The 25,171-nt window shown below is 41.9% G+C and overlaps 1 protein-coding gene across 1 annotated transcript; it reads right to left on the bottom strand.

The window, feature by feature from the left end:
• Window positions 1-10,921: 10,921 nt before the first annotated feature.
• Window positions 10,922-24,929, bottom strand: LOC129638983 (ARL14 effector protein-like). The gene is made up of 3 exons (XM_055563767.1): window positions 24,828-24,929; window positions 16,379-16,447; window positions 10,922-11,423 (listed from the first exon to the last, which is right to left on the bottom strand). Exon 3 carries the CDS (start codon window positions 11,411-11,413, stop codon window positions 10,922-10,924), a length of 492 nt encoding a protein of 163 aa, XP_055419742.1. The 5' UTR covers window positions 11,414-11,423; window positions 16,379-16,447; window positions 24,828-24,929.
• Between the last annotated feature and the right edge of the window lie 242 nt (window positions 24,930-25,171).

Genomic DNA, 25,171 nt, shown 5'->3' with positions numbered 1-25,171 from the left:
CCTTGGCTCAAAGACAGTGATTATCAGGTTGAGGCTGCTTATGGCCCCAGGCTACCAGGGCAGAAATTCTGACTGCTCCAAGAGCCCCACCCTCTGGCTTAGGTCCTATGACTGCTCCAAGGGCTGAGAGGGTCTCTATTCAACTGCACTTGCAATCCACACCTGCACACTGGTAGAGAACCCACTTTACAGGATTGGGGAAGGGATAATTCCAGCCTGTTGCTCAGGTAGGGGTGCCAAGGCAAGATTGAGAAACAGTGCCTAAAAATAGAAAATCATATTTTTTTTCTTTCTGGACTCCCTGCATGGCCTGCGGGATCTTAGTTTCCCAACCAATGAACAAACCTGAAACCTCTGCAATAGAGGTGCAAAGTCTTAACCACTGGACTACTAGGGAACTTCCCAAAACGTGTTTTGTTGTTGGGAAAATTTCCAAATTACGTAAAAGCATAGACTACAAGTAACCACTCCAGACTTACTCAGATCCAACAACCAATGCCTTGCCATTCTTGTTTGATCAGGTACCCCCCAAACTTTTTTTGAGGAGTTTCAAGTTTTCTGTAAAGCAAATCTCAGATATTATATCCTTTTTACTTTAATATGCTTCTCAAAGGAAGGACAGAAGGAAGGAAAATGTTTTCCTTTGTTTTCCTCATATGACCACAGTGCTAATATTACAGTTAAGAAAATAATGAACAATTCATAAATACCATCTATCACTTAGTCCATGTTTAAATTTTGAGACAATTTGGAAAACTGAGGAGTACTTTATAAATAGTGGGCTTTTCTTTCTTTCTTTCTTTTTTTTTTTTACAACATTAGAGCTGACAGAGTTACAGGAATAAATTAGGGGAGCAGAGATGGTACCCTCTTAGTTCAGTTCCGTTCAGTTCAGTCTCTCAGTCGTGTCCAACTCTTTGCGAGCCCATGAATTGAAGCACGCCAGGCCTCCCTGTTCATCACCAACTCCTGGAGTTCACTCAGACTCACGTCCATCGAGTCAGTGATGCCATCCAGCCATCTCATCCTGTCTTCCCATTTTCCTCCTGCCTCAAATCCCTCCCAGCATCAGAGTCTTTCCAATGAGTCAACTCTTCGCATGAGGTGGCCAAAGTACTGGAGTTTCAGCTTTAGCATCATTCCTTCCAAAGAAATCCCAGGGCTGATCTCCTTCAGGATGGACTGGTTGGATCTCCTTGTAGTCCAAGGGACTCTCAAGAGTCTTCTCCAACACCACAGTTCAAAAGCATCAATTCTTCAGCTCTCAGCTTTCTTCACAGTCCAACTCTCACATCCATACATGACCACTGGAAAAGCCATAGCCTTGATTAGACGGACCTTTGTTGGCAAAGTAATGTCTCTGCTTTTGAATATGCTATCTAGGTTGGTCATAACTTTCCTTCCAAGGAGTAAGCATCTTATAATTTCATGGCTGCAGTCACCATCTGCAGTGATTTTGGAGCCCAAATAAATAAAGTCTGACACTGTTTCCACTGTTTCTCCATCTATTTCCCATGAAGTGATGGGACCAGATGCCATGATCTTCGTTTTCTGAATGTTGAGCTTTAAGCCAACTTTTTCACTCTCCTCTTTCACTTTCATCAAGAGCCTTTTTAGTTCCTCTTCCCTTTCTGCCATAACCCTCTTAGACCCTCTCCATATATCCAATTGTTTCAAACTAAGGTGGTGGAATCTTGTTGAGCTGAAACAGCCAAATTTCTACTCCTTCAGTCCAGTAAAAGTAAAAGTGCTCTTCCCAGTTCAGCCCTGTGCTCCTATTCACAAGATTTTGTAAAGTACTGGAAGGTTGCTTCTAGCCACTCCAAGGGCTCATATCAGTCTCCCTCTAAAACGTGGTGAATAAGAGACTCCATGTACATTCTAAGGGGGAACATTATGGTGTCCACTTGTTTATATCAAAGGTTCCGAGAAAAAATGATGAGGTTTTGTACATTTGTACATGAGCCATGAATTGTTCGTTAACTTTCTAAATGACCAGTCACAGTCTACTGAATTTGGAAGAACTGCCAAAGATGAAACGGCTTTTCCTGCTCAACTGGAACTAAGGGAAAGTGGTTTGGGACACAGAGTGACAAATCAGGGAAAGATAAAAATCACCGCAACTCTTAGCAGCTTGCCTAGAAAAGAGCTGGGTTTAATTTTATCTAATAGAGCTTCTCCTTGCTCAAAATGAGTGTTTTCTCGTTAAAAGTAACATTTAACAATTTTTCCTAAGTTCCGGCTCTATTCTCAGGACTCACTATTTGAGCTCAAGTCACCCTCACAACCCTCTTAAGTTGATGTAATTATTCTTCTGACTTTTACTAATGAGGAAAGAAACAGAAGTGCAGGGAAGTTAAAAGGATACACTGCTCAAGATTACACAGCCAGTTAGAATTGGAAGAGGTAGGGCTTGACCCCAGGGCCTCCATCTCCAGCCTGCATTCATCACCGCTCTGTGATACATACCACCTCAGGATGAAATGCTATGTTTTCTAGTCCACATGGGCTCATCTGATATCATTCCTTCCATTGCTTAACTCTGTCCCAAAACGTCTCCCATTGTCCTACTTACTCTCTGCTGACTCTCCTGTTTTTCCTAATAAAGTTGTGAGCTCCTTGAAAGCGAGGGCTACTATGTCCCAACAGTGCTCAGTAAATGGCAGGCATTCATTAAATGTATGTAACAGGACCGGGACTCAATCCCAGTGCAAAATTTAAGAGGCCAATAAGATAAACGATGGTTTAATGAAATGTTTATTGAAAACTCAGGGACTCCCCTGGTGATCCAGTGGTTAAGACTCTACCCTTCCACTTCCAGGGCGCACAAGTTTGGCCCCTGGTCAGGGAACTAAGACCCCCCGAGCTGTGCACCATGGGAAAAAAAAAAAAAAAAAAAGGAAAGAAAAATAAAAATCCGGATCAGTTACAGTGCCATGCTAAACTACACTGGAGTCAGAGGCCAAAGGAAAAATCAGCAACAGTGACCCCATCTTTAAAAAGCTGATATTTTGGTCATAATACATCTTTTGTATTAACTTTGATTTCTTTAACATATTGCATTGAAATATTACTTTTCTTGATTATTGAGGTTTTTTGGCGACCCCACCCAATCCCCCTTAAATTTTTCTCCCAAGTTGAGCGGTTCACTTGCCTCATCCTAGTCTAGGTCCTGGGTATAACGGAATAAACGGATGACTTCACACTCCAGTATCTACATTTGACAGAAGGGAAAACTGAAATCAAGGTGCGAGAAGTAGAAAACTTTATTCAAGGCCACACAACTAAGTGGTGTCAGATTTTGGAGCTTCTGGTATCTCAAACTTAGTATCTTAAAAAAGGAATTTATGCTTTAGCTAAGAATGACGAATAACACAAATAAATTCACAGGTAGGACAAAAATGTGGGCCAATGGTTTTAGAGGTTGCACTGAACTATGTATTATCAGCTACTTACATATGATAATACTGAAAAAACATGCCTCTATTGCCATCATTTTAAAAGATTTTATAATAATTACTTAACTCAGTAAACATTTATTCAGTACTTACCATGGAGCTTTTCCTCTGTTATTTACTTCAATTTTATATTTAATTTTTTTGTTGAAGTGCAGTTGATTTACAATGTTGTGCCAATCTCTGCTTTACAACAAAGTGACTCAGTTATATACATATAGACATTCTTTTCTATATTCTTTTCCATTATGGTTTAACACAGGGTAAATATTGAATATAGTTCCCTGTGCTATACAGTAGGACTTTGTTGTGTCTTTTTTATTTAATAGAACTTGCAGTAGGCCATAAGATGACCTCAAAACATAGGTAATCAATTAATTTGTTAGATTAGCCTCTGGATAAACTAGCATTAAATGAAATGAATATGTTTTCAAGGCAGAGTCTACTGTCTGTGCCACCAGGGAAGCCCATACACACACATATGTGTATATATATATATATATATATATACACACACACCACACATATATGAACACATGTTCCTGAGTCTAAACCACTGGACCACCAGAGAATTCTATAGTTGCTACTTTCTTTTTTTTAGTTCTATTTTTTCCACTTTTTAAAAAATTACACTTTATTTTGTATTGGAGTATAGCCACTTAACAATGTTGTGATAGTTTCAGGTGGACAGCAAAGGGTAGTTGCTATTTTCAATGAGTAATGGAAAAGACAAAAACAGGAACATATGGTAAAAGAAAAAAGAGACATTGTTTCTAGGAAATTCTTTGTGTTTATGCGAGTCATCTAAGGTTGCTTATCTCAGTCATTTCAAGCAGATTTTTAATGAGCTATTGACCAACACTCCTAAAAAGCCCCTCAAAAAGCATGTCCTGCTCTCAATGACTCATCATTAAACAAACATTCACTGAGCAGCTACCGTGTACCAGGTTGTGTGTTAGATGCTGGGGATACAGAGATGTGGAGTCAAAGGCTGCTTTGAAGCATGGTGTAAGTGGGAGAAGGTCAACAGGCAAGAGTTCCAAGGTCTGTCAAGAGGATTCTTGGAAGACCTCTCAGAAGGGCCAGGAGCATGCCAGGTTGCAGCTGGGGTGTTTGAAAGTACCCAATAGATAACTCTCGCCAACCTGAAATGTGAATAACTTACAAAGATAAAACAAAGGAAGTTGGCAGGTAGAAAGAAAAATGTTAACTTCATCCTTGATAGAGCTGATACTGGAGAACATAGTGGCTGAGTTGGTAAAGAATCTGCCTGCAATGCAGGAGACCTGGGTTGGATCCCCGGCTTGGGAAGATTCCTGGGAGAAAGAAATGGCAACCCACTCCAATACTCTTGCCTGGAGAATTTCATGCATAGACGAGGACAGGCTGCAGTCCATGGAATTGCAAAGAGTCAGGACACAACTGTGCGACTTTCATTTTTTTTCAGTTTCATATGCCAACAAGGGAGCTTCCCAATCAGAATTAAACTGATCCACCCACCCAGCATCCAGGGACAGAGCCTGCCCCTGGAGCACTGGAAGACAAGGACTGGGGCTGCTTGTACTCAGAACATTAGGGTTTAGACAATCCATGTCCACAATTGTCTGTATGGTATAAACAGTGTGGTGTAAACATGTAAACATGTATGAATGAACTTTACTCCTTAAAGCTAATCATTAATTAATGCTTAGATTAATCCTTAGAGGTGGTTAGAGAGCATTTGAACTCACATTCCAGAGAAGTTTAAGCACTACAAATGTCATTATCTAAATCTATACCCAGAGGATGTTAATAAATATGTTAGAGATACTTTTTCATTGTCGAAAAGACTGGTATTTGATATGTATATACATGTATGGCATGCCAGAAAGATTATACTGGCCTAATGGTCCTCACAGAAGTAAGGGAGCTCTCTTGGGTCTCTTCTCTAAGAGATTCATTCCTCAGGGCTTTACCCTAATGACCTAATCACCTCCCAAAGGTCCCACCTCCTACTACCTTCACCTTGGGAGTTAGATTTCAATACACAAATTTTCAGGGGACATAGTAGGGACAATGGCACCCCACTCCAGTACTCTTGCCTGGAAAATCCCATGGATGGAGGAGCCTGGTAGGCTGCAGTCCATGGGGTGGCCAACTCAGCGAGTTCACTTTCACTTTTCACTTTCATGCATTGGAGAAGAAAATGGCAACCCACTCCAGTGTTCTTGCCTAGAGAATCCCGGGGACGGGGGAGCCTGGTGGGCTGCTGTCTTTGAGGTTGCACAGAGTCAGACACGACTGAAGTGACTTAGCAGCAGTAGGGACAGAGGTTTGTAGTGTCATCTCTAGTTTCAACAGGTGAGCACAATTCACAGAGAAGTATTCAGTCTATAAATATTTGTTGGGCCATTAATATATCAATAGCAAATGTACAGTAGTAACCCTAGGTGGTAGATGGTATTTCCAAAGATAACCACCACAGTTTTCCAAGGGTAAAATTTTTTTCTGTATGCTATGTATATAGTGCCCAGAAACCAGGGGCCCCTTAAATATGTTTCTTATGTTCAGTAGATGATTAACCTCTGCATATACATTGCATTTGAGAAGGGAATGGCAACCCACTCCAAGACTCTTGTCTGGAGAATCCCATAAACACAATGCCTGGCATGTGGTAGTTTCTCAATAAATACCTGCTGAATAAATAAAGGCATAAATCTAGAAGAAGCATAAAACCCTTCTGTGCTAGCTAGCCATTGCTGCATAGCAAATTACCCCAGATGTTAGCATCTTAAAACAATGATCATTTCTTCTCTCACAGTTTCTGTGAGGGAAAAGTCAGGAAGCAGCATGGCTGGGTGGTTCTGGCTCAAGGTCTCTCACAAGGCTGCAATCGAGGTGTCAGCTAGGGCTACAGTCATTCAAAGCTTGATGAGGCAAGAAGACCCCCTTCCAAAAATACTCACGAGGTTGTTGGCCAGAGTTGCCAATTCTTTCTCATGTTGGCTTCCTCATAGGGCTGCTCACACAGGGCAGCCGGCCTGCTCTAGAGCAGATGATCATGATGATGCAAAAGAAAGGCCACATTGCCCTTTATGACCAAGTCTCCAGTCACCATCACTTGGGCCTTATTCTGTTCATTAGAACCAAGTCACTAAGTTCAGCCACCACTTCAGGGAAAAGCATTACAAAATATCAGAGGATCACTGGGGACCATCCTGGAGGGTTACCTACCACACCTTGGGAATTGTTAACTGACTGCAAATAGCAGCCTCCAAATGCTCAGACAAATGTGTTCTTTGCTGTGAAAGTGGTTATAAATTGTTTATCAACCTTTCTCTTGTAGTTTTGCGAACACGGTAACACTATTACCTCTTTGCTTTTCAAATGCAAAGGGCACTTCAGCAGGTAAATGGACAGTGATAACAACTATTGCAATGCAAAGATTCCAGGTAGGTTCAGACGAATTGCTCTGAGAAAGTTTTGGTTCCCATCTTTTTTTAAACTAAAAAAAAATTTTTTTTTTGGCTGCACAGCATGTAGAACCTTAGTTCTGCAACCAAGGATTGAACCCACATCCCCAGTGCTGGAAGCACAGAGTCTTAACCACTGGACTGCCAGGGAAGTCCCTGGGTTCCTACCTTTGAAGCACAAGATTGTTCTTTGACTAGAATGCAAGTTCAGTTTGTACTTCTGAAGCCCATCTTCACCAATTCAGCAAAGCTAGATAGACCAGTTTGAGCATTAAAAAGAAAAGCTACTAATTTTGATAGCCCATTTTATTTAAACTCTTGGTCTAAGATGACCTGTAAAAACAAGCAAAGTATGAGGTTGCTGCAAATGTAATTGCGGTTTCAGACCACAAATTTTAAATCATTATAACTAACCTCAAACACATCTGTATGAATCAAAATAGGAACCATTATAATCAACAGATTTTTTCCAACAAGAAGTAAGCTTGTTTATTCCTGTAGCATAAACATCTGTGCTTCACAAAAACAGAAATATAGACCAATGGAACAAGACTGGAGGCAAGAATATACAATAGGGCAAAGACAACCTCTTCAATAAGCAGTGATGGGAAAACTGGACAGCTACATGTAAAAGAATGAAAGTAGAACACTTCTTAACACCATACACAAAGAGAAGCTCAAAATGGATTAAATATCTAAATGTAAGACCAGGAAATATAAAACTCTTAGAGGAAAACACAGGCAGAACACTCGATATCATAAAGCAAGATCCTCTATGACCCACCTCCTAGAGGAATGGAAATAAAAACGAATGTAAACAAGTGGGACCTGATTAATTTAAAAGCTTTTGTACAGCAAACAAAACTATAAGAAGGGTGAAAAGACAACCCTCAGAATGGGAGAAAATAATAGCAAATCCAACAACTGACAAAGGATTAATTTCCAAAATATACAAGCAGCTCATTCATACAACTCAATAGCAGAAAAACAACCCAATTAAAAAGTGGGAAAAGGGGCTGGTGCACTGGGATGACCCAGAGGGATGGTATGGGGAGGGAGGAGGGAGGAGGGTTCAGGATGGGGAACACATGTATACCTGTGGCGGATTCATTTTGATATTTGGCAAAACTAATACAATTATGTAAAATTTATAAATAAAATAAAATTAAAAAAAAAAAAGATCAAAACAGACATTTCTCGAAAGGAGACACACAGATGGCTAAGAAAGACATGAATAGATGCTCAATATTGCTCATTATGAGAGAAATGCAAATCCAAACTACAATGAAGTATCACCTCACACCGGTCAGAATGGCCCTCATCAAAAAGTCTACACACAGGAGAGGGTGTGGATAAACACTTACACTGTTGGTGGGAATGTAAATTGATACAGTCACTATGGAAGACGGTATGGAGATTCCTTAAAAAACTAGCAATAAAACCACCATATAACCCAGTAATCCCACTGCTAGGCATATACCCTGAGGAAACCAAAATTGAAAAAGACACATGTACCCCAATGTTCACTGCAGCACTATTTAAAACAGCTAGGACATGGCAGCAACCTAGATGTCCATCGACAGATGAATGGATAAAGAAGTCACGGTACATATACACAATGAAATATTACTCAGCCATAGAAAGGAACACATCTGAGTCAGTTCCAATGAGGTGGATGAACCGAGAGCCTATTATACAGAGTGAAGTCAGTCAGAAAGAGAAACATAAATATCATATACTAACGTATATGTATGGAATCTAGAAAGATGGTACCAAATAATTTGCAGGGCAGCAATGGAGAAACAGAGAGAGAACAGACTCATGGACACAGAGAGAAGGCAGGAGAGGGTGAGATGTATGGCGAGAGTAACATGGAAACTTACTCTACCATATGTGAAATAGATAGCCAAAGGGAATTTGCTGTATATCTCCAGGATCTCAAACAGGGTCTCTGTACCAACCTAGAGGGGTGGGATGGGGAGGGAGATGAGAGGGAGGTTCAAGAGGGAGGGGACATACGTATACTTATGGCCGATTCATGTTGAGGTTTGACAGAAAACAACAAATTATGTAAAACAATTATCCTTCAATTAAAAAAAAATTTTAAAAATCAATGAATAATTAAAAAAAAAAACTGTGCTTCAGGATTTGATTAAATTCTTGGAAAGCATTTTCTGCCTCCTGCTGGTTGTGGAAGCCTTTCCCCCACAAAAAGTTGTCAAGATGCTTGAAGAAGTGGTGGGCAGTTGCCAAGAGGTCAGGTGAATATGGCGGATGAGGCAAAACTTTTGCACCAACCTAATATCACTATCAGGAATTTCTGATGGAAAGTGATTGGTATTTGCCAAAGAACAAAATATGGATTTGCTTTAGGGAAGGGGGAAAAAAGTTGTATTTTTTTCTCTTGGGTCTAAAACATACACACTTTCTCACACACAAAAAAATCAAAGTAAGGAAAATTAATTTTTATTAATTAATTAATACTAATTATTAATGAATAGTTAATAATTTTTATTAATGAATTTGCCACACAGATTTCGGGGGAGTTAGTCAGAGGCAAAAGTGGTCTCAGGTGAATATTTTCTAGTGGGTAAACATACATAGCCATTTGGTGGGATGGAGATAGGGGCCTCTGGTCTATTTTTAGCCCATTACGTCTGCAGCCTCAGCCAGTGCCTGCACAACTGTGTTCAGTGGAAAGTCTCTTTGTGCCGAATCCAAAGCTTCAGAAGAAGCAATTAAATGTTCATGAGAAGTAAACATGGAAAAGTGGGAAAAGCAATTTTCTCCTTACAGATCATTTGAATAAAACTTGATATCAAAGATGACTGAAGAGAAACTTTCCCGATGACGCTGTGGGTGTGAACATTTTCATAGCGATTTTTCCCTAAAAACAGTTTTGCGCAATAGCTGCCAAACCCGGCCCAGATGTTTCACAACAGTCTTCTGAGATGGTATCTTCACTGAGGTCAGCAGAAACTCTAGCTAAATTTCCTTAAATCCTGTACCTCCAAGACCAAATGCAACTTAGGCCTTAGGAATTTTGGTCAGTTCTGTATGGCTGGTAACCTTAGCCACCAAAAAAATGCTTTAAAATCATTTCTATGTAGCATTTAGATTAAAATTTGTCCTTTGAAGTCTGCTTCCAGTTGGCATTTTGGATATCAAAATGCCTTGGTCAGTTCTGTGTGGCTGGTAACCTTAGCCACCAAAAAAATGCTTTAAAATCATTTCTATGTAACATTTAGATTAAAATTTGTCCTTTGAAGTCTGCTTCCTTTTGGCATTTTGGATATCAATTAAATTGAATCTCTGCTTTTGTGCTCATATGTTGGGCCACATGGCCATAGGGCCTATTAAAGGTTTTTTTTTTTAAAAAGAAACAAATTTCATTTTAATATTGTTAAAACAGTAACACTAAAAAATGAGACTATGAGTATGCAGTGCCAAGTCAATCCAAATAGCAGTTCTGATTTAGAATTGATAAAGTGTAAGATCCTAATGGTAACTAGCTATTATAAACATATGTTCTATGTCAAGACAAGCTCTCAGCTACAGAATTCTAAAAATCCTAAAACTCCATCTCCTAAGGTACCAGCAAAGAGGAAAGGGATTTTTAATCTGAGAGCAGAGTAGCAATGGAGTTGCTGGTTACCAGAGGAGGAATCGGAGTCATCACAGCAGGAAGGTTAGAGAAAGTGAAAGTGAAGTGGCTCAGTTGTGTCTGACTCTTTGCAACCCCATGGACTGTAGCCTATCAGGCTCCTCCGTCCATGGGACTTTCCAGGCAAGAGTGCTGGAGTGGATTGCCATTTCCTTCTCCAGCGGATCTTCCCAACCCAGGAATCGAACCCAGGTCTCCTGCATTGCAGGCAGACGCTTTACCGGCTTCAGAGAACACTAGTCTAAACTATATTTTTAAAACTTTTTTCCCCCAGTCCTAAAATTCACCCAGGAGAAAGAGGCTGGTTTAACTGCCAAGCAGAGAAAATTGATCAGCCCGGAGGGCTGCACCTAGTCGGAGAGGTCGAATGGCATCTTGCTGATGACCTCCCCATTCTCATCGACTATGGTGTCGTAGGCCCAGCGGCGGTTGCAGCGGCAAGTGGGCCCACACTTGGTGGAGTTACACTTGGGGCACGGGTAGAAGCAACCCATGCAGTCTTTATCAAGGCAGTCACACAGGTCAGCCTCATTGAAGGTGAGCCTGCCCTTTTCGTCATACTTGTTGACTTCACGTTTTTCAGGAACAGACTCATTTTTCTTTGCCATTTGCCCTTTCTTGATCTGCTGCCTTACTTTAGGATTAAAGTTGGCTACCTGAGGCCCGGGATTTTGAAGTGACAACCGTTTTAACTGCCGATCCAACCGTTTCATTTGCTTCAGTTCCTTCTCACTTGGTTTCTCAGGAGAACTTTGACGTGCAGGTCTCTCTCGCACGGAACTGCTCTTTTCTGCTTGTTCACTCTTTTCTGCTTGTTCACTCTTTTCTGCTTGTTCACTCATTTCTGCTCACCTGGGGACACAAACAAAGTCAGCAACCATTTGTGGGAGCTCAGGCAACCATGAGGACACTGGAGCTGGTAAAAGTCATTTCAGAATGGGCCTATTAAGTTTTTAACTCAAACCTGGCTTAAGTGGATAGGAGCAAGTTTATCAACACCAACAAATCTTTGGACAAAAGTGCTTTTATCAGATAGTATTTCCTCCTTTATTTAACCATCTCTTTTGTCTATCAAATGTTTAAATAACCATTCATGTTTGTCTAGACTAGTACTTCTCAAACAATGTGCATATGAATCGTTTCATGATTATGATTATGATTAACTAGATTATGATTCAGTTAGGACTGGGGTAGGGCCAGAGAGTCTACCTTTCTAATGTATGCCCAGATTGTACTGATATTGCTAATTCCAAACCTACTTTGAGTCTCGAGGGCCTAGAGTTAAACCAATAGTGATCAGGGGCAAAAATTGCTTGATCAGGGGCAAAAATTGCTTTGCTTTAATAGAAACCCAGTTATTTTTCTTAGGTCAGTGGCCCTAGGATAGAAAAACAACAGTTCTTTATTTAAATAATCTCTTTTCTGTCCACAATGCCCCCCCACCGCCCCCACACAAGGCAAACTCTTGACTTTTCCTCCAGCTAAATTGGTTTGAACAAAGAAAATACTGTTTGAACCACTTCAGATCAATATACATATTCCTTGTTTCTAATGACTGTAGTAAGTAATGGAAATTGGACGGTCATTTTTAGCAATTGCCTTTTCTCTTTAAAACATCAGCACATTAGCTGTGGTTTATTTATTTCCTTTGAAGTGACCTCCAGTTCCCAGGAAACACTCTACAAACTACTTTAAGGTAATTCACCATATTGAATTAGTGATTGGTTTTTAAAAAGGCTTTCTAAAGTCAGTACATTCTCAAGGACTTTCAGTGTCATTTCGCGTCTCTCCATGTCTCACTGTCTCCCTGTGTATGTCTCTTCCCTCACCACTGCCCCCATCCCTCTGATTCTCTCCTAACTGGCCCATGTCCTACAGACTCCACAAAGCTTCCCAAACTACTGATAATTGAAAGTAGAGAGGCAGAGGATGCCCATTTCTTTAAGGATGTTTTGCCTAGCTTCAAGAAGCAAACTGGCCAAAAGGAAGAGAGACAGAGGATGGGTCATCAGCTGTGAGAGGATCACCATACTAGAGAAAAGTTCCCTTTGCTTCTCACTGGAGAGTTTCAGACAATTCCAGAGGACTGGCCACACTCTGTTTGATCCATACTACTAATTTCACACAACAGGTTCCCTTTTAGGTCTTCCTCGTCACTTGAACGATGTAGTGTCTACAGAGAGGGAAAAGCAAATGATTCCCCTGAATGTCTCTCCTGAATTGGATTTATTTGCCAGGATCTTGTTGAGTAAATACCCAGGACAGAAATAATACGGTTTCATAATTTCTATCTAAGTTACTCCAATGTCTTGGCAGGTCTAGAACACTTAGTTGTTTTGTTACTCTTATTCTTTGAGTTGTAATTTCATAGTTGACTACTTACCTTATTATTTTGGGGGAAAAAGGGTAGCAGCTACCTTTCTGATGCATTACTCTAGGCAGAGGAGCCTCAGGCATCACACTGCCAGGGATCAGACACTAGCACTGTCTTCACCACTAACTATCTGACTTAAGATGACTTCAGTTGCTTAACCTCAGTTTCCTCATCTGAAAATGGGGGTACTAATAGTACTTTCTCTTTGGGTATGCCCTAGATTAGGTGCAGTGAGAACTTCAAAGATGATATAAGACCAGGTTTCTGCCCACAAAGTTTGGCAGTCTCCACTGGAGAGATCAAGTATCTGCAGCTCACTGCAAGGACAGGGAAAGGTACTCCAGTTCAGATTCAGAGAACCCTATGGGGGGTGGGGTTCGTAATAGTCAAATATCAATAGAGGCATCCCTATTTAGAACTAAGCTTTAAATCTTTTTTCTGCACACGCCCCCCAGTTTAGTGAGGTGCTCAGTCACACAGTTGTGTCCAGCTCTTTGCAACTCCATGGACTATACCCTCCAGGCAAGAATATTGGAGTGGGTTGACATTCCCTTTTCCAGAACTAAGCTTTACATCTTAAATAATTCCGGTTCATCCCCATAATGGTAAAAAAAAAAAAAAATGTGTGTGTGTGTGCATGTGCAAATCTGCCACCATAATTCAGTCTAAAGCCACTATTTTTTTTCATTCATTCAGCAAATATTGATCTGGAGTCTATCATATATGCTAGGAATTGTGCCCTCTTTATTGCAGTCACAACTGCACACACAAGTCCAGAGTACTTCAAGCAGTGGCCTTTACAAAAATGAATGCTACTGCTGCTAAGTCGCTTCAGTCGTGTCTGACTCTGTGCCACCCTATAGAGGCAGCCCGCCAGGCCTCGCCATCCCTGGGATTCTCCAGGATAAAACACTGGAGTGGGTTGCCATTTCCTTCTCTAATGCATGAAAGTGAAAAGTGAAAGTGAAGTCGCTCATTCATGTCCGACCCTTCGCGACCCCATGGACTGCAGCCTACCAGGCTCCTCTGTCCATGGGATTCTCCAGGCAAGAGTACTGGACTGGGGTGCCATTGCCTTCTGCGTACATGATACTAACAGGATATAAATCAAGTACAGTCCAAAACCAAGTTACTAAAGGACACAAAAGAAAATGTGAAAAAACAAGGGAAAGAGCTTGATGGCCTGGTGAAAAGAACATTTTGTGATCATTTTAAGCACTTTACTCATCCATATCACATGACAAATTCCATCTTTATGTGTGTAATGATTTTTATTAGTTTACCAAACGAAAGGATGATCTGAGACATTTTCTACCAAGATACTTGTATGATTCACCGTCTATCCTGCTTTTTCATTCCTGTGCCCCCAAATTATCCTCAGTATGAATAGGTTGAAACCACTTATGCCTTTGGGCATACATACCTGGTCTTCTTACATGGAATGGTAGCCCTGATTTCAATACGACTCTCTCTCATACTTCAATAAACCCTTTCCTTACATATTCTCTCATAACAAAGACCTGCTCTGACTAAGTTGTTTACAATGTAACCACTGCCATCATTTACTTTACCTTTGCAATTATTTCTATCATCATGATATAATATGTGACAATGTGTTTGTGTATATGGAGGAAGCAAAGCTTCTATCACATGTGCAACTAGAAATAAGTGATTTACAAATATCATGCATCTGAAATACAAAGAATAGAGATGAACTTCATGTATTTGAGATCCTCCTTCAGAGGCCTATCTCCTCTTCCACTCAGTTAATCAAATGCAGATAACTTCATGGACCCAATGATACCCAGAGCAATACAGAGGCGAGGGTAAAGAAGTAAGGACATCAGAGCAGCTGAGAGTTTCTGGGAAGTCTTGAGTATGCAAATTCAGAGTTCACCTTGGCCTGAAAATATGCCAAGCACATTAGTAGAAGTCTGAAGATGTGACATGCCTGAGGATTGTGGGGAGAGATATGGTGTATATATGCATAAGATCACACATGTCAGATACATTAAAACAATACAGAAACAAAAATGAATAAATTGGGGTAAAAATCTTTCACTCTTCAATTAAGGAAAATATCTGTGTAGGCCAATTTTAAGGCACAGTATTTGTTTTGGAAACAGGCATCAAGACTCTGGTGGAGAAACTCAAAGTTTAGTTATGAATAGCTGCGAACCAAACACAAAACTGATTCTCAATAAAAGAAAATAGAATCAGGTTACAATGAGACCTTTTACTGCAGGAGCACTGTAATAGCCCAATGTGCTGGATACTGCAAGTAAAATCACCAGGCAGCTGAACAGATGTGGCCATTTTATGTTCAGCTATGGCACACTCAAGACTTCCCTGGTGGCTCAGACGGTAAAGCGTCTGCCTACAGTGCAGGAGACCCGGGTTCAATCCCTGGGTCAGGAAGATCTCCTGGAGAAGGGAATGGCAACCCACTCCAGTATTCTTGCCTGGAGAATCCCATGGACGGAGGAGCCTGGTGGGCTTCAGTCCACGGGGTTGCAAAGAGTCAGATATGACTGAGCAACTTCACTTTCTATAGCACACTCAACCTTTGACATGAGATATGTTTGTGAACCAGAATTGTTAGCTTAAAGCCCAGGGCCTCTTAAACCCTTGACCTCTCTCAAAAATGTTGGGAGGATATGTTGAGGCAAACAGTTTAGGGAAATTCAAAATAGAAATAAATGCTCGGTGAATGCATTTGAAGCCTTGACATTCCAATCCTGTTGGTCAGGAAAGAGCTTGGTATTTTCACAGGGAAATATTTTTTCTGTTGAAAATCTTTGAAGGTAATATTGTTTTCTTCTTGTTACTGAACTATTTACTTGTCATAAAATAAAAAAACTCTGAGCCCAACCACATAAAAGTCTTAAATGCATGAGCTTTATCATTATCTTTCTTACCATAGTTCTGTTAGTCCTTAAATTTCATGGTGCTGAAAATATCCTTTTTGTGTTTCTTTTCTGGATTGTTCTCCCTCTGAGCAATGGTTACCAGAATCTTTTAGAATGACATGTATTTGCTAATTGGATTAAAGGCGAGATAATGGAAGACTTTTTTCCCCCAACTATCTGGGTGATAGTCTTGATCTGGAAAACAGATGTTTCAACATCTTTTTACATCTCTGTGTTCATGATTACAGTAAGCTTTCAGAATATTCCAAATGATTCCAATTCACTTTCCACATAGTTGGAAGCAGGAATCCATTAAGATGAACCCCTTTACACTTACATGTAATAATAGGAGGTGAAAGAAGGTAGAAAAGGGAGGGAGGAGTCCATTAGACTTGTTCTTGGTTGATGTTTTTTATACTTCTCTCAGCTCTCAAAACTGTCTTTTTGTTTAATTCACTTATTGAAGCAGTTGATGCTTTTTATTATCCCACGCACACAGATTAAATATATTAAAATATACTTACTAAGTGGAAGATGAAAGATAATCCTTATTTAGGTGGTTACACCACTTTCACCGAAGACAGTCCTTTTACCTAAAACACCATCAAAAGGCAGTTTATCATCTATTCATTAGGGGGAAAATGTGTTAAATGTAACACACGAATAAAATCTCCTGTCCTTCCCAATAATTGTGTCTCTTAACTTGCATCTTTCATCTAAAAATGTTTATACAAGTTTGTTTTGTAGGCCATTGGTATTTGAGAAAATGATAGGAAAATGGTTATTACTGAAATAGTTTTAATGAAAAATAGTTTCAAATGTTCAAATTATGTTAAAAAAAAAAAAAGCGAAGGGGGCAAAAGAAATCTTATTACAGTAGTACCCTGGCTGAAAGTTTCAACAAATTTAGTCTTTTAAAAAAACCTTCAGTAATAGTAATAATGAAAGAGATCCTTTTCGTTTAACAGCGAGAATGACTAACTTGGCATTAGAAAAACTTTACATTTTCCATAACTGATACTTGGAATCAAAGATGTATGAGAACTTTGTCTATATTTGAGGTTATACAAAAGCCTTGATGTATACAGAAGTGGAAATTCTTAGGTCCTGCACCCAGAAATTCCAATTCATTAAGTCTGGGGGTTGCCTGTGACTCTGCATTTTTAACAAACAGTCATGATGATTCTGATGTTGGAGGTCCAGGGACCACACCCAGAGAAGGGTGGTTGTGTAACCCTTCTGAGATTGTAACAGAGCCCAGCTCTGCCTGCCATCCTCTGATCATTGCTAAATATCCTTCAACAAAGATCTTTAGGGAGATGACTTTCATACAGGTTGATATCTTGAGATACTTTATGAGTGATCCTCAGTTATGACAGTTAAGCACCTTTGATTAATTCACTATACTCCTCCTGAAATTAGTGAATTATGAGGGTGTATCTGGTAACTGTCTACAACCACACTACATACTTGGCCAGAACCCTCTGGTTAAATAGAGGTGGGGCTGCCTATTCACCTAGATTTGAAATACAAATGAAATATTAGAATTCAAATGAAGGACTCTTAGTCTACCACCATTATATACTGGGGTCTTCCCTGGTGGCTCAGAGGTTAAAGCGTCTGCCTGCAATGTGGGAGACCCGGGTTCAATCCCTGGGCCGGGAAGATCCCCTGGAGAAGGAAATCGAAACCCACTCCAGTACTCTTGCCTGGAGAATCCCATGGACGGAGGAGCCTGGTAGGCTCCCTGGAGTCGGACGCGACTGACCAATTCACTTTATTATATACTGGAGAAGAGATGATGTCATTTGGAGCAAATCATAAGAGACAGCGCCCATACATTAAAAAGTTGTTGAAAGGGTAAAGAGAAGGGGTTGAATTTAGACAAAGATCTGGTTATTTTGACACCTGGTATATAGTATAGTCTGTTTTGCTGAATTTCACCAGCTCTTGCTTCTGTTTGTCTTCCTAAATAAAATTAGACGTGTTCCTGCAAGCAGAATGTAAGAAGGCTTCTGGTGAATTCTAGACTGTCTCTGAGTAGTGTGTCTCTCATCACAAATACCTGGAGTGGGGGAGGATCCAGAAAGCTGCCATGCCCACAGAACTGCTTTTCTGTGCCTGCAACGAGTGCTGGACCAGTTCTACAAAGGAGGCCAGACAAGTGCTTACAAATGAGGCACAAGGTAGAGTTCCTAAGGGATCCAACTATTTCTTTCTTCCCTCCTTACCCACCCTTCGTTTCTCCTCTGTTGACACCATGCAGAAAGGAAGTGTGGAAGAATGTATTATTTGTTCGAAATTTCTCCTTCTATTCTCTGTATTGTGCCATAGTTTCACTAGGTAGATTATACTTCTCCAGCCCATTGACCTTGAAATTCGCCATATGACTTGCTCGGGCTAAGGGAAAATGGGCACAAGTGATCATTAATGAGTTCTGCGCTGAGATATTAAAGGGCATTGCAAATTTCTGCCAAGTTCTTCTTGTATTTCTGTCATCTGCCATGAGAAGTGCATACCCCAGGAAGCTGCTGACTGCAAAATGAGACACATATGAACAGACCTCAGTCTGATTCACAACCTTAAGCAGAGCTGCCATAAGTGACCCACAGACACGAGTAAGAACGTCAATGGTGTCTTAGTCAACCACTAAGATTTAGGGGTGGGGTGTTTGCTATGGAGCAGCATTATAGCATTAGCTGAATAACACACTAGGGTAACTGCCATTTACTTGGGACTCACTCCTTGCCAAGCACCACTAACATTAGCTCCTTTAATCTATAAAATTTCCTTCTGAGATCTGCTAATGCTTCCATCTTTCATGAAACATCTGCTCAGAGAAGGCAAGGACTCATAGCTAACAAGTGGCTGAGCCAGAAACTCAAATTCACATGCAAATATTGCATTGGCCAAAAAGTTCATTTGGGTTCTTGTGACATTTCATGGAAAAACCAGAATGAACATTTTGGCCAACCCAATACAATGATTATTCCATGGCTTTTTCCTATTTTTCCTGCAGTTGAAACCACAGGTGATAGCAACAACCATCACATAAAGCACAAGTTCACTCTTTTATGAAGGGCACTTTCCCGAGACTTTTCAATCCAATTACTAATTGGGATACTTAAGTTCTGTTTAGTTCTGCTCTAGATTAAATCATAGCCCATGAGATTGGAAATGGTAAGTCTTCAGTTCAGAAAGTATTGTGCTTTAGAAACCACAGGAAGGCTTAAGATAGATTGGAATATTCTGAAGTGATAGGTAGGAGAGAAAATGTACCAGATAAAAACCCGTTGAGCTAGTGTTTTGAGCTTTTCTTGACTAAACCAGACAGGCTCCACAGAAACTACTCAGGATCCTCGCTGTGACCCCACTGCAAGAGACAAGCATTCAGACAGCAGCGCCAGGATTGTTGCAGTGACACTCAGAAGGAAATATTTCCCGTCTCTGGCTGCCCATTGGAATCACTTGGAGACCTTGAGAAAAAAAAATTCTGGGCCCTGCTGACAAAGAAATGTCATTGACATTTCTAGGTGAAGAGCTGAGCATTTTTTGTTGTTGTTGTTGGGGGGAATGTGAATTTTTTAAAGTTCCCCAGGTAATTCTATTTTCTTTGACCACACTGAGTAGTGTGTGGGAAACTAGTTCTCAGATCAGGGAACAAACCCTAGTCACTCCCCCACCCCCGTCTACAGTGGAAGCATAGAGTCCCAACCATTGGACCACTAGGGAAGTCCCCCCAGGTGAGTCTAATAGGCAGCCAGAGTTGCGACCCACTAAGCTACACTGGTGGAGAAGGCAATGGCAACCCAGTCCAGTACTCTTGCCTGGAAAATCCCATGGACGGAGGAGCCTGGTAGGCTGCAGTCCATGGGGTTGCGAAGAGTCGCACATGACTGAGCGACTTCCCTTTCACTTTTCACTTGCATGCATTGGAGAAGGAAATGGCAACCCACTCCGGTGTTCCTGCCTGGGGAATCCCACGGATGGCTGAGCCTGGTGGGCTGCTGTCTATGGGGTCTCACAGAGTTGGACACGACTGAAGTGACTTCGCAGCAGCAGCAGCAAGCTACACTGGTGGCTCAGATGCTAAAGAATCTGCCTGTGATGCCAGAGACTTGGGTTCAATCCCTGGGCTGAGAAGATCCCCTGGAGGAGAGTGTGGTAACCCACTCCAGTATTCTTGCCTGGAGAATTCCATGGACAGAGGAGCCTGGAGGGCTACAGTCCACGGGGTCGCAAAGAGCTGGACACAACTGAGCGGCTAAACACAGTGCAAGCTGTAATAGAAGATGGGCTTCCCTGGTGGCTCAGTGGTAAAGATTCCACCTGCTAATGCAGGAGATGTGGGTTCCATCCCTGGGTGGGGAAGATCCCCTGGAGGAGGGCATGGCAACCCACTCCAGTATTCTTGCCTGGAGAATCCCATGGACAGAGGAGCCTGGTGGGCTACAGTCCACAGGGTTGCAAAGAGACATGACGGAGTGACTGAACAACAACAACAAAAGCTAGAAGATGGCCACAAAAAATGTATTTCATGATTTGCTGATATTTAACATTAAAAGCCAATTCTAGCCAATGACTCACTCATGGAGTCTGGAGTGTCAGCTTTGCGTGTCTTTAAACTTCCTACCTACTCTCCTATCATAATTCTGTACTATTTCTCTTTCCTCTGTGGAATATTTACTGAATCTATAGTTATTTACTGAAATCCACATTTATGTTAATTCCTAAAGTGGAGTTTGCCAAGGGCTAGACTGTAAAAGTTTATAGAGTTTGTAAAGAATTCACGAAAACTGTTATGTGCTAACTTAAAGAGGAGAGATGTCAGTGGCTTCATTGGCCAAATAAATAAAGCCCAGACTGTCGTTTATACTGATTGTATACATGGTTCATGCTTCTGCTGCTGCTAGGTCACTTCAGTTGTGTCCGACTCTGTGCAACCCCATAGACGGCAGCCCACCAGGCTCCCCCGTCCCTGGGATTCTCCAGGCAAGAACACTGGAGTGGGTTGCCATTTCCTTCTCCAATGCATGAAAGTGAAAAGTGAAAGGGAAGTCACTCAGTTGTGTCCGACCCTCAGCGACCCCATGGACACCAGCCTTCCCGGCTCCTCCATCCATGGGATTCTCCAGGCAAGAGTACTGGAGTGGGGTGCCATTGCCTTCTCCGTACATGGTTCATACTCTCCTATGAATATTTTGGAGCACTGACATTCTAGTTGAATTTGCACATACAAGTTCCCAAGGATTAGCTGTGACTGGCATAGCCCGAGATTCAGACATGCATGCTATCTTGCTCCTGCATACAGAGACCCCTTGTGGCACTTATCTGACTGCCTCCCAGGATATGTGGGAAGCGTTCTATTTCTTTTACAGTAAGATACACAACTCTCTTACTGCACTGGTGGCAACTGATTTTTTTCGATGCATTTGAATGAAAATAATATCTAAGATTTATGGAGTATTGTCTATGTGCCAGGCACTATCCTTAGCATTCTACGTGCATTAACTCATTTAATCCTTAACTCTATGAGGTAGATGATCTAGTTATTGTCCTCATTTTACAAAAGAAAAAAACTGAGGCACAGAAAAATTAAGTAAGGTGTCTAAGGTCACACACCTATTAAAGGATGAAGCAGGAATTTGAACCCAAAAAGTCTAGTTCCAGAATCTGGATTTTGAGCCACTAGAAATACCACATCCCTTAGTAGGCAGTAGGTAACTTTCTTTCAACTTTAGTAGGTAGGGGACTGATCTGAGTACATTTTAGGAGAGGCTGTAGAGCAACCAGTAGTCTCCTCAATGCTAGTGGAAGTGCAAACTGGTACAACCACAAAGAAACTGTTTGCTAACAGTTGATACCTACTAAAGCTGAACACCTGCTTCCCCTATGACCCAGTAATTCCTGGGCACATATCCCAAAACAGTGCATACATGTGTTGATGAAAGGACATGAATTTGGGTGTTTGTAACTGAACTGGAAACTACCCAAAGGTCCATCAACAGGAAAGCGGATAAACACATTCTAGTGTATTGATACTGCTGTGCAACAAGGAGAAGAAACAATGTATCACTACACAGAGTAATAAGGAAGGCTCTCACAAACAGAATGCTGACTGAGAGAAGTCAGGAAAAAAGGGCACAGGCTATAAGTGTCTATTTATATAGAGTACAGAGGCAGGCAAAAGGAATCTCTGCTATTAGGGGTCAGGCTATTGGTTACCCCAAGGGGGAGAAGCTGTGTCTGGAATGAGTATTTGGGGGAGGGGGCTTCTGGGGTTGTGGGTAAAGATTTATTTACTTATTTGCGCTATGTGGCTTGTGGGATCTAGTTCCCAGACCAGGGATTGAAACCGTGCCCCCTGCAGTAGAAACACGGAGTCCTAAACACTGGACTGCTAGGGAAATCCCAAGTCCTCTTTACTGATCTGGATGGCAACCCACTCCAGTACTCGTGCCTGGAAAATCCCATGGACAGAGAAGCATAGTAGGCTACAGTCCATGGGGTCGCAAAGAGTCGGACAGGACTGAGCGACTTCAATTTATTGGCCACAGCATGTTTAAAGTTCTGAAAGTTCAGTGAGCTTTACATTTAGGTTACATGCACTCTTCTGTATGTACACTACCTATCAATAAAAAATTTGCAAGGGTACTACCTGTGATCAAATATTACCTAGGAGATTTCATTAAATATTTTCAAATAAACAATGCATATTTAAGGAAAGTAGTCATTCCAGGCAATCAAAGAGTAAGTTTCCGCTATCTCTAGTTCTTCCCCCAGTTTCCTGCTTTTTATCACAAATGCCAACCTGATGATTTAATAATAACAAGAGTAAATGTTCAACTGGGTCAGGTATATGGAACGGGTTCAGTGTGTTTGCCTCCAGACAGGAGTTCAAAGGCAGGGTAACTAATGACAGTTGTATGAAGGTATGTTTGGTGGGGGGGGGGGGCTTCCCTGGTGGCTCAGTCGGTAAAGCATCTGCCTGCAATGCAGGAGACCTGGGTTCGATTCCTGGGTCGGGAAGATCCCCTGGAGAAGGAAATGGCAATCTAGTCCACCACTCTTGCCTGGAAAATCCCATGGACAGAGGAGCCTGATAGGCTACAGTCCATGGGTCACAAAGAGTCAGACACGACTGAGTGACTTCAGTTGGTAGCAGGTATCAAAACAAAGATCCCTGGCTGACTCCCTTTGCATGTCCTGGAGCACTCCCAAGGGTGTAGAAATAGCTTTCTTTTGTAGAAATCTTCAAGAATGAGGAAACTGAGCGCTAAGAAGTGACTGACTCCACATGACACTCTGCCTAAGGGCAATCCCCTCTGAGGACAGAGTCCTCACTGGAAGCGGGTGGACCAGCTCACAGTAGGAATTCTCACTACTCCTGCTCACCTGTGTTAGCAACTCATCAGCCACCCCTTTATATTTGAGGGGTAGAGCCCAATCCACCATGGCCTGTTTATCCCACTTCTGCCTTAGAGAGAAAGACTTCATTAAATATAACAAAGGCAATGCTTTACAAGTGAAAGCGCTATTTTCTTTTTGCCTAAAATGTATGCCTACAAAAACCTTTCATCACTATAGATTCTGTCAGCCAACTTCTTTCTGGTAAGTTCTACATGGAAGAACTTTGTGTTCTAGCTCAAAAATTATCATCAAAACAGCCACAAAATTCACCTCTATTATCAGGCAAGACTTGAACCTGGCCATCTTACCAGGTTTTCTTTTTCTTCCTCTGTGCACTGCACAGAATTATGGATAACTAAATATAAGATAACTTTGGCAAATACTTTTCTTAGAATTCTGCTGATTATTCTCAGGGGGAAAGTCGTATGCAAAGAAACTAGGTTGACTTAATTACTAAGTTTACTCATCAATCATTTAGTGAATTTGCTCCAGGTCTTATTTCTAGTTGCATTTTAAATTTCAATCTATTTTCAGGATCAGATTTATTCCCCCCTCCCTCTCCTCATCACCTCTCCCACCGCAGAAGCCATGCTGGATTTACCCTTAGTCCCACTAAGCCCTTGTGGGAAAGAAAGACTTCCAGTGAGAAGTGATGAGGGAGGAAGGGAGAAGAAGTGTCCGACTCTGCGACCCCCATGGACTGTAGCCGGCCATGCTCCTCTGCCTATGGAATTTCCCAGGCAAGAATACTGGAGTGGGTTACCATTTCCTTCTCCAGGAGATCTTTCCAAGCCAGGAATCGAACCTGTGTCTCTTGCATCTCCTGCATTGGCAGGCAGATTCTTTACCACTGAGCCACAAGGGAAGCCCGTCCTGGCCTTACCTGAGTTGATTTAAGGTCCCTTTCATCTGAGAGGCAAAAGAGGAAAGATCTCTGGATAGGGGGTGACGGAAGACAAATTCTTAACCTGGTGTCTGCCCTGTGCCTCATCTGATGAGCGTTCTGGGGCCCCCTAGAGGGAGGGGTCAGTGTCTAATGGCTGAAGGTGCTCTGTTCATCAGAGGTTCTGACATGTTGGGCCCAAGAAGGGGTTACATGATTATTGGGCAGAGGAGATAAAACTTGAAAAGAAAATTACTCAAGATAAAGTAAAAAAGGGCGAGAAGGGTTATGCTCCCCAGACCTACTCTTCCTGAGACCATCACATAGCACTGGGGCTATAGGACCTTAAAGTGAGCGCTGGAGAATGGCAAGTCATAGAAGAGAAAGAGAAATAGGTGCCTACCTGGCAACCACGAAGTACAATAGGTACGTGACAACAAACACAGCTCAGAAGAACATGGGCAAGCGTTTTCCTAACTACCTGTAAGATACTTGCCCTGTGAAGTCCCAGGGGCATCGAGGAATTTCTAGTGGCAGTTGGAAGAGGAAGCCACTCAAAATGGTTGTGTTCTTGCTCTCTGTCTTTCCCTGGTCTGACTAGTGCCTACTCCACCTACACCCTACGCGCAGGACAAACCTTCCCACATCCTTGCCTCACGGCCCAGCTAACTATAGCTTACCAAACGGCTGATGAGGAGTCTGCCCCTCAACGGCTTTCCTCGATCAGCCGTTTCCGCTTAACGGTAGACTTGGGTGCCCACGAGTATGGGTTCTTATGTGCGCATGCGTGTGCTCTTGTGTGCGTGTGTGTTGTGCGTATGCGTGCTTGCGTGGGCATCTGCGAGCATATGCGGGTGCCTGAGCGCCTGCGTGGGTGCGTGGGTACGTATGTGCTTGCGTGTGTGGGTGCGTGGCTGCGTGCTTGGCCGCCAGCGTGCGTAAGCGGGTGCCTGAGTCTGTGCGTTCATGGGCGCCTGTGTGCGTGGGTGCCTGCGTTACTGCACGCGTGCATGTTCAGCCAGGT

The sequence above is a fragment of the Bubalus kerabau genome, chromosome X (genome assembly GCF_029407905.1).
Source record: "Bubalus kerabau isolate K-KA32 ecotype Philippines breed swamp buffalo chromosome X, PCC_UOA_SB_1v2, whole genome shotgun sequence".
Taxonomy (NCBI): Eukaryota; Metazoa; Chordata; class Mammalia; order Artiodactyla; family Bovidae; genus Bubalus; species Bubalus kerabau.
The sequence above is the reverse complement of the archived record's forward strand: the minus strand, read 5'-3'. Positions and strand labels throughout refer to the sequence as shown.

Bases quoted from the DNA above. Each gene is read 5' to 3' on its own strand.
- LOC129638983 (XM_055563767.1), bottom strand. From the start codon at position 11,413: ATGAGTGAACAAGCAGAAAAGAGTGAACAAGCAGAAAAGAGTGAACAA.